At 43.3% G+C, this 15,517-nt stretch overlaps 1 protein-coding gene across 1 annotated transcript in view; it reads left to right on the top strand.

Moving 5' to 3' along the window:
- Nucleotides 1-13,977, top strand: part of LOC126086739 (eukaryotic translation initiation factor 3 subunit C) — a 30,438-nt gene extending 16,461 nt beyond the window's left edge. The window contains exons 9-21 of the mRNA XM_049903343.1: nt 334-493; nt 621-724; nt 973-1,114; nt 1,324-1,449; nt 1,565-1,658; nt 2,664-2,854; nt 3,093-3,317; nt 10,410-10,773; nt 12,909-13,068; nt 13,166-13,231; nt 13,345-13,432; nt 13,532-13,694; nt 13,781-13,977. Of these exons, the coding sequence (XP_049759300.1) occupies nt 334-493; nt 621-724; nt 973-1,114; nt 1,324-1,449; nt 1,565-1,658; nt 2,664-2,854; nt 3,093-3,317; nt 10,410-10,773; nt 12,909-13,068; nt 13,166-13,231; nt 13,345-13,432; nt 13,532-13,694; nt 13,781-13,863 (1,966 nt within the window). The 3' untranslated portion in view covers nt 13,864-13,977. The remainder of the gene's footprint in view (nt 1-333; nt 494-620; nt 725-972; nt 1,115-1,323; nt 1,450-1,564; nt 1,659-2,663; nt 2,855-3,092; nt 3,318-10,409; nt 10,774-12,908; nt 13,069-13,165; nt 13,232-13,344; nt 13,433-13,531; nt 13,695-13,780) is intronic.
- The last annotated feature ends 1,540 nt before the right edge of the window (nt 13,978-15,517 follow it).

The following is a 15,517-nucleotide window of genomic DNA, read 5'->3' as shown; positions in this document are numbered from 1 at the left end:
AGCTACAGAGCAATATGACAGATTGTTTTTGTGTCTACAGTAGCCTGGTTCGCACCTCTGCGTTATTAGATCTGATCATGTCATTCCCCTTGTAAGAATTTCTTAGTGGGTATAATGAGACAGTCCTTGGTAAGTAGCCTAGCAAATTCAGTGCTTCCTGGTTCTTGCCTCGGTTATGGTACTGGCTATGGTTAATTCTGATCTGTAGGTCATCTTGTATAGTGTAACTTGGACCCAGGACTTGGTAGAGGAAGAGAGGAAGTTCATGGGAGGAAGAAGCCTCGGAAATGGGGAGGGGACTGGTCTTTCATCTTTTCCTGTGTCTCCTCACAGGGCCCCCACCACAGAGGAGGACAAGAAGGCGGCTGAGAAGAAGCGGGAGGACAAAGCCAAAAAGAAGCATGATAGGAAATCTAAACGCTTGGATGAGGAGGAGGAGGACAATGAAGGCGGGGAGTGGGAACGGGTCCGGGGTGGAATGCCTCTTGTTAAGGTGAGGATTTTGAAGGTGAAATGTATTGGGAGAGCATACAGGTGCCTTCCTAGTCAAGTTGGGAGAAAACCTAAGGTGAGAAAGGGGGTCTTGTTGAGCTGTACAGGATGGGATGTGTTTTGCCTAGGAAAAACCAAAAATGTTTGCCAAGGGCACTGAGATCACCCACGCTGTTGTCATCAAGAAACTGAATGAGATCCTACAGGCACGAGGCAAGAAGGGAACTGATCGGTAAGATTTGTGAATCTGGGCTGTGGGATTACAGGGTAAAAGCTCTTCTTTAAGATACGGGGTAGAGGTTGGTGGGGAAATAGTCGTGCTATGGAAGGATCTGTGTGTAGCCTCAGTAGAAGAACAGTGTGCTTAGTTTATACCAGTCCAGTTTCTGCCATTTACTTTCGTTGTGACCTTAGGCTAATTACTTAACCTTTGGGGATTGATTTGGCTCCAAAGCCTCACCCAGCGCTGTGTCCCTCTAGTGCAGCACAGATTGAGCTCCTTCAGCTGCTGGTTCAGATTGCTTCAGAAAACAACCTGGGGGAGGGTGTCACCGTCAAGATCAAGTTCAATATCATCGCCTCTCTCTATGACTACAACCCCAACCTGGCCACATACATGAAGGTGAGGGCAATGAGGAGGAGCACCTGAGGGTTGCATTGGGTAGGTCAGAGGAAGGGTCCTAATGTCTTAAAACTGGGGAGCGGGGAGAGAAGGCTGTGAAAATAGTCTTGGTAGTTGACGGCGCATGGATTCCTGGTAAAGAGACTCTTGGGAGGCCTTTGGTTATTTCATCCTCACACCTCTTACTCTGTTGTCTGATCTCTTGGCAGCCGGAGATGTGGCAGAAGTGCTTGGACTGTATCAATGAGCTGATGGACATCCTATTTGCAAATCCCAACATCTTTGTTGGGGAGAACATTCTGGAAGAGAGTGAGAACCTGCACAATGTTGACCAGGTAAAGGATAGTTGGAGGCATAGAGAGGTGTTTGTTGTCTGCTTTGGGAAGACCTAGGGATTTGGGACTAAGTTCTGGGCTAATTTATTTATTCCTGCTTTGCCTTGCTCTTCAGCCATTGCGAATCCGTGGCTGTATCCTAACTCTGGTGGAACGAATGGATGAAGAATTTACCAAGATAATGCAAAATACCGATCCTCACTCCCAAGGTGAGCCTGGGCAGGTGCGGGCTTTGGTGAGAGGAAGAGTGCAGGGAATGATACTGACTTCAGCATTTTTGTAAGGATTATACTAAATGAACATGTTTGGGAAGTCAGCTTTTACCCCAGCATTCATACTGGAGGACCTGCTAAGATGGACGTAGCTGGGCCCCACTCCCATAGTTTCTGATTCAGTAAGTCTGAGTGGGGCCCAAGACTTTGCATTTCTAACAAGTTCCCAGGTGATGCTACTGATCTGGGGACCACATTTTGAGAACCACTGGAGTAAGGCGTCTGTCCACTCAGCTTGTTTAGCTTGGATCAGAGACATTGGAGTGGGAAAGAGCAGGACATTTAATCAATAAAAATGTGAGTGCCTGATGTGGCCACCAAGTCAAGGTTATAGGGAAGAACAAGGTAACCAAAGGTCTTCATGCTCATGGAGCTTACATTTTGATGCTGAAGAAAGGCAGCTCAACAGATAGCTAAAGATGATTTTAGATAATGTGAAGTGCTAATTAGAAATTCAAGTATGGGTGCTGTGCTAGAGAGAGACTAGAATGGTGGTGGCTTTAGATAATGGTTGAGGAAAGCATCTTTGAGTAGGGGCTATTTAAGGTGAGACCCAAATGATGAGGAGAGGTTAACCAGAGGAAGAATTTACCGAGGAGAATACCTGGCAGGGGAACAGAACATGAGCTTGGCATGCCCCAGGAATAGAAGGGCCAGTGTGGGTTGGAATGCGGTAAGGGAAGGGGAGGTTCCTGGGAGATAAGGGCTAAAACCACGCAAACCCTTACTGGCTAACTGAGGAATTGGGATTTTTGTTTGGGCATTGGGATGCGGGGGGGTTGTGAGCCCAGGGAGAGGATATTTTCAAGGCACAGTGAGTAAGTAGGCTTTTCAAAGGGGTGCAGAAGACACACATAGGAGTAAGGGGATTGATTTGGACAAATGGCTGGGAAGGGAGCCTGGAGGCCTGACTGAGATGAGGGTGGGTGTTCTCCCTGCCAGAGTATGTGGAGCATCTGAAGGATGAGGCACAGGTGTGTGCCATCATTGAGCGCGTGCAGCGCTACCTGGAGGAGAAGGGCACGACAGAGGAGATCTGCCGAGTCTACTTGAGGCGGATCCTCCATACCTATTACAAGTTTGATTACAAGGCCCATCAGCGGCAGCTTACCCCACCTGAGGGCTCCTCAAAGGTGAGTACTTAGCAGTGATGTCAGAGAGAAGAGGAATGTGTCTGTGTGTCCTACCTGTCTGTCAGGACTTGATAGTGAATCTCCTATTCTGCAGGGACTTCCTGAGGTGGAGCAAGGAGGGGCACTCTGAGGGATTAGAGTGAAGTTGGATGGAGTCTCATCTTTGGTTGCTAGAACCTGAGCATTCAGGGCCATTGTCTTTGCCATATGTGCTTCAATAACCTCTGCCCTCCCCCAGTCTGAGCAAGACCAGGCAGAAAATGAGGGCGAGGACTCAGCTGTGCTGATGGAGAGGCTGTGCAAGTACATCTACGCCAAGGACCGCACAGATCGTATCCGCACATGCGCCATCCTTTGCCACATTTACCACCACGCTCTGCACTCCCGCTGGTACCAGGCCCGTGATCTCATGCTCATGAGCCACCTACAAGACAACATCCAACATGCGGACCCGCCAGTGCAGGTACAGTGGGAAGGGCGTGCTCTGGGGGTGGTATAGAGAGACAGGCTAGGCTTCTGTCCTTTCTGTGGGCAAACCAGTTCAACCAGAATAGCCACCTGTCTGGCTAGTGCAGACGTAAGTAGAGATTTGGTGTTTCAGCATTCTTTGATTTTCCTGTACGTTAACATGTGCAGCTGGCTCTCCGTATCTGTGGGTTCCGCATCCTCAGATTGAACCAACCGTGAATCGAAAATATTCTTAAAAGAAAGTTCCAAAAAGCACAACTTGAATTTGCCACAAAGCACCACACTGAACGCACGCAAATGACGTGATACATGGGCCGTAGCCACCCGCCATTTCACAGATCCTTGGTCTCTCTCCAGGATTTGCTCTTGGAGCATTGTTCATCTCTTGTCATTAGCCCCTAAACAGTACAGTACTGTACAATTATTTACATAGCATTTACATCATATCAGGTATTATAAGTTATCTAGAGGTGATTTAAAATATACGGGAGGTTATATGCAAATACTACACCATTTTACATAAGGGACTTGGAGCATCTGTGGATTTTGGTATCCGCGAGGGGTCCCGGAACCAGTCCCCCATGGATATCAAGGAACAGCTGTGTTTTGTACTGTTCCAACAGCATTAGATTCCTCGGGAGTACAGGTTTAGATTTAACCAACGTTTGTTAAACCTACTGTGTACGTGGTTGGGATCATCATGAGCTCACCTTACTGTAAAAATAGGAAAAAGACCCATTCCTGTCTTTAAAAAGCAGTTAAGAGGAAAGGCAGGCACCCAAACGCAGTGTGATTTGTTGGGACGTGATAGTGGAATAATGGAATAACGAATCTTCTTGGGGAGTGGGGGAGGTTTAATACCCTCCTATTTGTTCAGTGTAGTTAGGAGCACAGCCTCAGGACTTAGGTTGTCATGACTTCTGTCACTTACAAGCTGAATGGATTTAAATGATTCCTTTCAGTTTTCTTATCTGCACAATGAAGATGCTAATTTAGCTCCCTCAAAGTGTTGTGAGTACAAAGTGTTGTTGAGCTGTAACAGTGGGCTCAAACATAGCAACAATTGTGAGGATGGCGCAGGACCAGACAGTGTTTTGTTCTGTTATATGTAAGGTCACTGTGAGTCAGAACAGACTTGAAGGCAACTAACAACCACAAAGCACTTAGAACTGTGATCTGGTACATGATAAATATAAGCTGTTAATATCAAGAGAGAGTGTATCCGTTACATACAGTTTTTGTTAAATTTGTTCAAACAAACATTTATTGAGTAGCTTACTACATGCCAGAGAACACTGTGCTCAGCACTAGGGACATCCAGTCAGTGGCTTCCTGTCTTCCACAAGGTGCCAGAGCCTTTGAGGTACTCCAAGGAAGTGCTGCCATCAAATATCTGGCTCTCTGGTTTTACAGACGTTTGTGGGGTTTTTTTCCAGTTACTGTAGTTTAAGGAGCACCTTCACACGCACTGTCTCCTCAGTCCTTAAACCAGCGGGTAGTCTTGTACTGCTCAGGTTTTAAAGTTGGCAGCCTGTGTGCATGCGTTTGTATTTATGCCTCTGAGTTGACTTTCTTTGGACGGTCATTGTGTGATGGTTCATTTGTAAAGGGCACTTTTTAATTGTAAAGCCTCATGCCAGTATTTCTCAAAACCTTAGACATGGTGCTTACCACGTCACAATTTTTGGCAATATCTACATACAGCCTGTACTGTGATGTACTAAACATTTTCTTTTAAATTGACTCTTTATACTTTCATATGTATTTGTAAAGGATACCTGATATCTCTAGTAAATGAAGAGCCACCCACCAAAAATGAAAATTAACCATAAATATAATGAAAAAAAAATTATTCTAAGTTGTTTCAAGCCTGGTTGCTTAAAAATGGAGTTATCAAGGTGTTAATTATGTATTTGTACCAAGCACGTGATCTCCAATCGTAGGAAATGCAAAGGAGCTCTTTATTTGAGTCAGTGGTATGTAATGCCCTGTCTGCCACTACCTGAAGTTACACATTTGGCACTGGTCGTGTTCTGTTCAGCTCTTGGACTTCTCTTTTTATAGTTACACATTATCCCTTGGTGATAGCCCTGAAGTACCTGACTCTCAGTAACATCCAGCCATGGGTGTTCCTGTGAACTCCATGCTTAATACCAAGCTGCTGCTGGACACAGCTGCTTGGATCCTATGACTTGTTCAAGCCTGTACTGCTAGTTCCCCCCCCCCCAACATCTTATTATGAAAACTTCAAAAATATAGAAAAGTTGGAAGAATTTCATAGCAAATACCCACCACCACAGTTCTACTATTTACATTTACTATACTTATTTTGGGAGCCCTGGTGGCGTAGTGGTTAAGAACTTTGCAGCTAACCAAAAGGGTGGCAGTTCACATCTACCAGCTGCTCCTTGGAAACCCTGTGGGGCAGTTCTGCTCTGCCGTATAGGGTCGCTATGACTCCATGGTGCCTAACTACAACAGCATACTGATTTTGGAGGCTCTGAATGGTGCAAACAATTAAACACTGAACAGCTAATCAAAAGTTTGGCAGTTCGAACTAATCCAGAGGTGCCTTGGAAGAAAGGCCTGGTGATGTGTTTCTGAAAGGTCACAGTCTTGAAAACCCTATGGAGCACAGTTCTTCTCCGCAACACGTGGAGTTGCACTGTGGGTTAGAAACAACTCATCCACAACCAGTTTCTGCCTTATATTTATTTTATCATATAACTATGCATCTGTCCTCTATTCATGCATTGATCAGTCTTATATTTGGATGCATTTCAAAGTAAACTGCAGACATAATTACATTTCTTAAATATTTAAGCATGAATATTAGCTAGAGTTCAGAATTTGTTTAGTTTGTTTTTGTTTTGAGATAGAAGTTGCCATGAAATGCACGGATCGTAAGTGAATTAGTGAACTTTTGACACAGATGGTTATGTATACCCATAGGTGGGTTATACCATCTGTGTAACCCCAAACCTCTATCAAAATGGAGAACATTGTCATCACTCAAGAAAGTCTTCTCTCCTGCCCCTTGTGGCAACCACTGTTCTAATTTTCTCCACCATAGATTAGTTCGGCTTTTCCTAGAACTTCGCATAAATGGAATCATAGGGTATGCACTCCTTGTGTTAAGGTTCTTTCTTTCACTCCGAATGGTTTAGAGATTCATCCGTGTTGTCTGTATCATTGTATTTGTTCTGTCTGCTCGCATTGTATGTGTATATCACAGAGTCTTTATCTAGTCTCCTCTTGGTGGACACCTGGTCTTTTCTCAGTTTTTGGCTATTACGAATAATGCTGCTGTGAGCAGTCTTGTATGAGCCTTTGTGTATATGTTTTAATTTCTCTTGGGTAAAAACTTAGCAGTAGAATTGCCACATCATATGGTAACTTTATCTTTAACCTTTTGAGGACCTACCAGCCTGTTTTCCAAAGCGGCTGCACCCTTTTACATTCCCACCAACAGTTCAGGTGTATGTTCAGTTTTATAAGAAATTCTGAAGTGGTTATACTGTTTTACATTCCTGTCAGTAATGTATGAGATTTCCAGTAGCTCTACATCCTTGGCAATACTTGGTGTTGTTATTCTTTAACTTCAGCCACACTAGTGGTAGTGTAATGGCGTTTCGTTGTGACTTTAGTTGGCACTTTTCTGATGACTGTTGGTAATTGTCTACTTTTTTCTGGGTTTATTGGCCACTCAGATCTTTCACAAAATGTCAAACTTTTGCTCTTTTTAAAAATATATTACTAAGTTATAGGTGTTGTTTTAATCAATCCATCTTGGATACCAGTCCTTATTCAGATACATGTTTTGCAGATATTTTCTCCCAGTCATGATTGGCATTTTCTTAACCTTGCCTTTTGACAAAGTCTACTTTATCAGTGTTTTCTTCTGTGGTTATTATTTTCTGGGTCCTGCCTAAGAAAACTTTGACTACTCAAAATTCATGAACATAATTCTTGTTTGTTTTTTTCTCTGAAAGTTTTTGTGGTTTGAGCTTTTTGTTTAGGTCTGTGATTCATCTCAGTTTAATTTTTTGCACGTGGTATTCGGTCGGGGTCAAGGTCCCCCCGCCCCCATGGTTATCTAATTGTTACAGACCATTTATAGAGAAGATTTTCCCTTTTGGATTACTTTGGTGCCTTTGGGGAAAATGGCCTCGATGTATATACCTGGGTCCTCTGTTCCATATCACTCACCCATGTGTCCTCACACCAGCCCCACACTGTCTTGATTGCTCTGCTGTCACAGTAAGCCTTAAGGTCGGGCAGTGTGAGGCTTCCAACTTTGTTCTTTTTCGAGATTTGCTTTGGATAGTCTGGATACTTTGAATTTCTATATAAATTTTAGAATTATCAATTTCTAAAAAAAAAAAAAAAAAACCCTGTTTGGGATTATGCTTGTTTATATTGAATCTGTAGATCAATTTAGGAAGTATTAACATCTTAACAATAGTGAACCTTTCAGTCTTCACATTTACTAGGTCTTCTTTTATTTCTCTTTGCAATGTTTTAAATTTTTCATTGTAGAGGTATTACAAATCTTTTAAAAAATTATTCCTAAATATTTTATAATTTTTGATGACATTGTAAATGCAGTTGATTTTAAGTTTTATTTTTCAATTGTTTAGTTACATACAAAAGTGCTATTTTTGTAGCTTTGGCCTAAATATATTGTATATCTTGTAATCTTGCTAAATTCCTTTCTTAGATTCAGTAGTTATCAATTCCTTAGGATTTTTGACTTAAATAGTCATGTCATCTGCACATACAGATAGTTTTACTATTTTCCAATGTTTATGCCTTTCCTTTTTTAGTTTTTCCTATTTTTTTATTATTTTTTATTGTACTTTAAGTGAAAGTTTACAGCTCAAGTTAGTCATACAAAAATTTATACACACGTTGTTACATGACCCTAGTTGCTCTCTCTCTAATGTGACAGCATGCTCCTCCTCTCCACTCCGTATTTCCGGTGTCTACTCAACCAGCTCTTGTCCCCTTCTGCCTTCTCATTGCACCTCTGGACAGGAGCTACCCGTTTAGTCTTGTGTATCCACTTGTATGCCTTTTTTTTATTATTATTATTTCTCTTACCTGTCATATTGCAGTGACTCAAATCTAAGCCACCATTGTCTTCCTCCTGGTCTCTCTGCTTCTGCACTGGTCTCCCTTCAGGCTGTTCTTAATACAGCTGCCAGAGTAACTCTGTTAAATTAAGTCATATTATATCACTTACTTGCTCAAAATCTTCCAGTAATTCTTATCTTGAAATGGCTCATAGAACCTCTACTTGCCAGTACCCCAGCTTTTGTTTTTGTTTTTTGGTGTTCACATGTGTTTGTTTTTTAATTTTATTGTGGTAAAGCATATGCAACAAAAAAATCGCCTTTTAACATCCCACCTCTACCTGTGGGTTTGGCTAGACTTTTTTTTTCCTTTTTCCTTTTTGTGGTGAGATATAATAAAAAGCTTGCCACTTTAACTTTTTAAAAATATTTATTTTATTTTTGGTGAAAATACACGCAGCAGATCCTACACCCATTCATTGGTTTCACCATGTAGCAGTCAGTGACATTGGTTACCTTCTTCACATTGTACCAGCATTCTCGTTGTCTCTGCCCATATTGCTTCACCACCATTGACTTAGATTTACCGCCCCATAATGGCGTAGTGGTTAAGTGCTATGGCTGCTAAACAAAGGTTCGGCAGGTCCAATCTGCCAGGCGCTCCTTGGAAACTCTGTGGGGCAGTTCTACTCCGTCCTATAGGGTCGCTGTGAATCGGAATCGACTTGACGGCACTGGGTTTTTTTAAACTACTCCTCTATACTTCAGAGTTACTGTTGTGAATTTGATATAAATAATTTTTTTTTAAAATAGCACAGTGCTCAAGGCAAACATTCTTTATTAGATCAGCTAAACTGTTCATTAGTTTGAAGATGACTACAGGGGATAGCTTCAGTTCAAGATTCAAAAATTTTCTCAGGGCAACAAATCCAGGGGTTCCTCCAGCCTCGGTGGGTCCATTAAGTGCGGATTCTATAAGAAATCTGAAATTCTGTTCCTCGTTCCCCCGTCCCTTTTGATTAGGACTCATCTGTTGAGTCCTTGATCAAAACGTTCTGTAATAATAGCTGGGCACCATCTAGTTCTCCTGATTGCACGGCAAAGGAGGCAGTAGTTCATGGAGGCAGCTAGACCTGTGGCTCTGTTCCTTCTCTGATTCCTGGGTCTCTGTCTTCCTCTGCTCCCATTTTAACCATTTTTAAGAATGCAGTTCAGTGACGTTAGCTACATTTACCACATCATGTTACCATACCATTATTCATTTCCAGACAGAAGTTCAGTACTCCTTCAGCATTATCTCCCATTTCTTTCTTCCCCTCAGCCCCTGGTAACCACTAATAAACTTCGGTCCTTAGGCATTTGCCTATTCTGAAGCTTTAATATAGGTGAGATTGTACAATTTTTGTCATTTTGTGTCTGAGTGATTTCACTCAGCATAATGTTTCTAGTGTCTCCCAGCTTTTGACCCTGTCTCTAGCCACATTGCCCTCCTTGTTCCTGGAACACACCTGGCAGCAGTAGACCTTTGCATTACTTTTCCTTTTTTCTGGAATGCTCTTCGTCCCCCATATATCTGCATGACTTGCTCTCTCTAGTTCGATATTCAAACAATTCTATATAGAATTGCAAACTGCCACTACCACTACATAAACCCTCTTCCTAACTCTCTTGCCTGCTTAATTTTCTTCCTTAAGTTAAAGGGAATAATTATGCCAGTAGATTATTCAGTTTGATTTATGACATCCCTGTGTATAACTTAAAGACATCTTTTACTCAATAGTCTCGGCAATTTCTCCCTAAACACCATTTTCATAGGTTAGTTATCTTGCCCTCCACTCCCCCACCCTAGAATTTAAGCTCCATAGAGAGCAGGGACTTGGCTGTTTTCTTCTCTTTGCCAGCGTATAGCCTAGTGCTGCACTCATAGGAGGTGCTTGGTGTATACTTGTTGTGTGAACAAGTGCCTTGCTTTGTGGCTGCTGCCTCTCAGGACAGTACGCTTTTGCCCTCAGATCCTGTACAATCGCACCATGGTGCAGCTGGGGATCTGCGCTTTCCGCCAAGGCCTGACCAAGGATGCGCACAATGCCCTGCTGGACATCCAGTCGAGCGGCCGGGCCAAGGAGCTCCTGGGCCAGGGTCTGCTGCTGCGCAGCCTGCAGGAGCGCAACCAGGAGCAGGAGAAGGTGGAGCGGCGCCGGCAGGTGCCCTTCCACCTGCATATCAACTTGGAGCTGCTGGAATGTGTCTATCTGGTGTCCGCCATGCTCCTGGAGATCCCCTACATGGCTGCCCACGAGAGCGATGCCCGCCGGCGCATGATCAGCAAGCAGTTCCATCACCAGCTGCGAGTGGGTGAGCGACAGCCCTTGTTGGGTGAGTAAAAGTTAAAGGGAATAACTTCGTCACTGGATGATTCAGTGTGACTTAATGAAATCTTTGCGTATAACCTAAAGGCATCTTTTACTAACGGTGCATTGTCTCTTATGTCTCAGACTATTGTAACACTCCAGATTGAGCTCTCATTCTCCCCTTCAGTCTGTATTTGTCAGTCTTCTCATGTTTATGATGTTATGACACCTTTAAAAGTTCTTCGTCGCCTATAGATTCAAGTCTAGACTCCTTAGTCATTTAAGTTAAACTGTTCGTGATCTGACCCCAACATTATTTTTATTTAATATAAGCTTATATAGCACCTTTTTTCTGCTTGGCATTGTTCTGCATGCTTTACGAATAATAAATCATTTAATCTTCATAATCTTCGTTAATAACCCTGTGAGGTAGATACTATTATTATCCTTTTTCCTGATGAGGAAACCGAGGCACAGAGAAGTTAAGCGACTCATTCAGGTTTGCTGTAGCTAACTCCTATTTTTTGTACCTCTTTCACCGTTTTTCCCTTTCATGTACAATTATATTCCAGCCAAACCAAACTGTAGTAGACCCTTGGCATTCAGGAATCTAACATTGGCTCTTTTGATCATTTTTATGAAAGACCTGATCATCTGTGGGGCTGACTGAGATGTGATTTCACCAGGAAGGGAATTTGAATTGTGCTCTTCCCGTGAGCTTGGTCCATGGAAGTACCTGTGAGCCAAGCTTACTGCCCACAGCCACATCACATTGCAGATTTGCCCTACTGGTTATAGGTATGGTTGTGCTAAAGTGCAGAGGCCATACATGAGTGTCCCTTAGGCAGATTTTGTTTTGCTCACGTAGTTAGCTTTTATTTTTTGTTTTGTTTTAATTGGAAAATCTCCAGTGAAAACCTGGATTTCCAGCATCTCTTAAAATTTTGGTGAATCTGGCATCCCTGGGCCTGCCTTTCCATGGGGCCGAAGTAGCAGTTGTGGGGACAGGCTCTCTGATTCATCCCAGTTCCTACGTTTCTCTAGTACTCTCTGACAATGAAACCAAGAAGCAGTTTCTGTTTATCCGCAGACCTGCACTATTGTTTGTTTGGTTTGTGGAGAATTATCTTTTGAACCTCTTAACTTTACCTGTTTCAAATGGGATAAACTGAAAACTAATCCAAAATGGTTGTGTACTTTTTGCTTATACTTGGCCTTATTCATGTTTTTGTTTGGCCTGATCTGTGTATCCATTTGCACTTGCTATCCCTGTTCTAAACCAAAAAAAACAAGCCTGTTGTCGTTGAGTTGATTCCATCTCAATAGTGACCCTGTAGAACAGAGTAGAACTGCCCCGTAGGTTTCCAAGGAGCGGCTGGTGGATTTGAACTGCTGACCTTTTGGTTAGCAGCCGAGCTCTTAACCTCTGCACCACCTAGGTTCCATCCCTGTTCTAGGATCTGCGATATACATGTTTCTTTACGTCTACCAAGCATTTCCTGTCTTAGAGCATTTGTACTTTATTGTGTACCGTGGCTTCCAGTTACTCATTTGTCACGTCTTATCTTCTGCCTTGTCTCTCAGACCCAAGTCCGTAATCAGCACAGCAAACTTGTGATCTCATAGATGTTGTAATTTAGGATGAGGCTAAAAAAATTTTTTTGAGGAAAGCGAGTGAGCCACTTTAAAGAAAAATAAGCTGAGAACAGTGTAAGTGATGAATGAATATGGCAAAAATCATGAAGGTGGTATAAGAATGAGTGAAGTTTGGTAAATATTCTTCCAGTTCAGTGTTAGATATTTTTGTAGGTAAAGGAACCTTATGAGAATCTGATGAAAGCTATGGACCTTTTTCCTAGGAAAGTGTACATAAGGAAACATACAGCAATTTGTCAACGTTTTCAAGGGCTTCACCAGTCCCCTAAAGCACACTTGTGGCCTGATTTAGTCTAAAGCAAAGTAAAATAACCTTATTCACGTATTAACTTGTATAATCACATAGCTATTTTAGTGGAGAATTGAGAATAGAAGTAATCCAAACCCTTTTGTCTCTAGTCGCTTTTTTTTTTTTTTGGCCGTTCTGGATTGTGGTTCTCCTTAGACAGTGCTTCTGAGAACAGGATCCCTGGTGCCAGGCTTTCCTCATTCCCAATCTTTCAGGTCCCCCGGAGTCAATGAGGGAACATGTTGTTGCTGCCTCTAAGGCCATGAAGATGGGTGACTGGAAGACCTGCCACAGTTTTATCATCAATGAGAAGATGAATGGCAAAGTGTGGGACCTTTTCCCGGAGGCTGACAAAGTCCGCACCATGCTGGTTAGGTGAGCAGAGAAGGGAGGCCATTGTGGGTGGGGGGAGGAAAAGACTGCTTGGTCTCCTTCCCTGAAGCACTTCACTTCTCTCCTCGCTCATGAACAGGAAGATCCAGGAAGAGTCACTTCGGACCTACCTCTTCACCTACAGCAGCGTCTATGACTCCATCAGGTAGGGTGGGCCTTGGGAGGGAAGAGGGTCCCCAGCTTTGTGGCCGAGAGGGGCCCCAGCTTTGTGGCCAAGGGGCCTGATTACTGCTTGCTCTCTGCCTTGTCTCTCCCCAGCATGGAGACACTGTCTGACATGTTCGAGCTGGACCTGCCCACTGTGCACTCCATCATCAGCAAGATGATCATCAATGAGGAGCTGATGGTGAGGGCCAGGCTGGTGATTGGGCAGGTGGGGTCCTGGGGAGGGTGAGATGGAGGGGTCTGATCTGTGTCATGTCCTTCCTCCGCCTCACCCCATCAGGCCTCCCTGGACCAGCCGACACAGACAGTGGTGATGCATCGCACGGAGCCCACTGCCCAGCAGAACCTGGCGCTGCAGCTGGCTGAAAAGCTGGGCAGCCTGGTAGAGAATAATGAGCGAGTGTTTGACCACAAGCAGGGTACCTATGGTGGCTACTTCCGAGGTGAGTGGTTCCATCCCAAGTTCCTGGCCCCCTCACTGTCTCTCCCCTGGTGCTGACTCTTCCCCCCTTCCTTATCTCTCCTACAGATCAGAAGGATGGCTACCGCAAAAATGAGGGCTACATGCGCCGTGGTGGCTACCGCCAGCAGCAGTCTCAGACAGCCTACTGAACTCTCCACCTCTGTCTCCATGGCCCAAATCACTCATCGTTTTAAGTCCTAAGCCATACGCAGTCATTAAAGGTCTATTTAGAGTTGCTACAGTTTCTCAACTGCACGTCACCACAGGTGTGTGTTGGACTCATTCATTTGCTGAGCGTTTGCCACATGACATGTAAAAGGCCCAGGTTGCAGAGATGATTCATACACATGCCTGACTTAAAGACCTTGCTGCTCTTTGACATGTAACAGAAAATTGTAGCAACGTGATAAATTATAACAGGAGTATGAAAAACAGGTGGTGGGTAATGTTGAGCAGGATGTGACTGGGGGGATGAATGTCAAGGAAAGAGTAATGGGGGCAGTGGTGGTGGTTGGACCCTGAGGATTGGGTGGGTGGTGGTCACCAGGCCTAGGTGTCCTTGGACCAGTGTGGATCTGGTCTTACTTGTCCATGACAAGACAAGCACCATAATTAGGGGTAAGTTTCTCCAAAAGGAGAAACTTTTGGAGTAATTGGACGTTGTCATGATGTTTACACATGTGATTGTGTCTCTGGTAATTCGTGCTTATTGTATTTTACAAAACTATTGGTCTACAATAGATTGGACTTTTTAAAAATCATCCTTCATGACAGTTTGAGAAGTATTCATCTAGACAGAGGAAAAAGAGCAAAGGCACTGAAGGAGGAAAAGAATAGTATGGTTGGTATAAAGAGTACGTGGAGCCTTAAACTGGAACCGTTTCATAAAACCTTTGAATGCTTTGGGTTTTTGTAGACAAAATAGCATGAATAGATTCAGTTTTAAGAAAAATAATGAAGTAGCATTGTATAATATTGGAATTTGGAAACAGCAAAAAGCAGCTAAAGACCAGCATAATTAGGATCATCGATGTAGGGGGTGAATGATTGAAGAGGCTTGTGTGTAACAAGCTATCAGGGCTGTTATAAGGAAATAACTGGAATACTATTTGTATGTTCAGGAATAAAAAAATAGCAGGTCTGCAGAGTGGGCTGTTAATGAGGTTGGTTTTACCGATGTCTGAGGTATAAAAGTAGGGCAGTTGGATATAAGAATTTAGAATTTGAATTAATTAGACTGTAGGCTAAGCAGCTATAACAAAGAGACTGCATTGATTCAAGCAAAATAGTTTATTTCTTATGTGACAGTCCAGAGGTAGACGAGTGGCCCAGACTTGGGGATAGGCAGCTTGTGTTCCACAAAATCATCCAGGGAACCAGGGTCTCATTGTCTTGTTGCTGTACCATTTCCTAGGTTGTTATCCTCTTCTACATAGTTAAAGCTGGCTCACCAGCCCAACATCCTTGTCCAGCCCCGCAGGAAGGGAAAGAGAAAGTAGAGGGCCTGGAAATTACACTGATCTCATTGACCAGAACTTAGTGTCATATCCTTACCACCCTGTAACACATTAACCCATTGCCATCGAGTCGATTCCGATTCATAGTGACCCTATATGACAGAGTAGAAATTCCCCATAGAGTTTCCAAGGAGTGCCTGGTGGATTCAAACTGCCAAGCTTTTGGTTAGCAGATGTAGCTCTTAACCACTGTGCCACCAGGGTTTCCTTATAGGAGACTAAAATGCCTCTAGGTGGGGATTTCTAATATTAAAAGAAAAAAAGGAGAGATATACACTAGGAGATA

Source organism: Elephas maximus, chromosome 12 (genome assembly GCF_024166365.1).
Source record: "Elephas maximus indicus isolate mEleMax1 chromosome 12, mEleMax1 primary haplotype, whole genome shotgun sequence".
NCBI classification, from domain to species: Eukaryota; Metazoa; Chordata; class Mammalia; order Proboscidea; family Elephantidae; genus Elephas; species Elephas maximus.
Note: the sequence above shows the minus strand (reverse complement) of the source record. Positions and strands in the feature narration are given on the sequence as shown.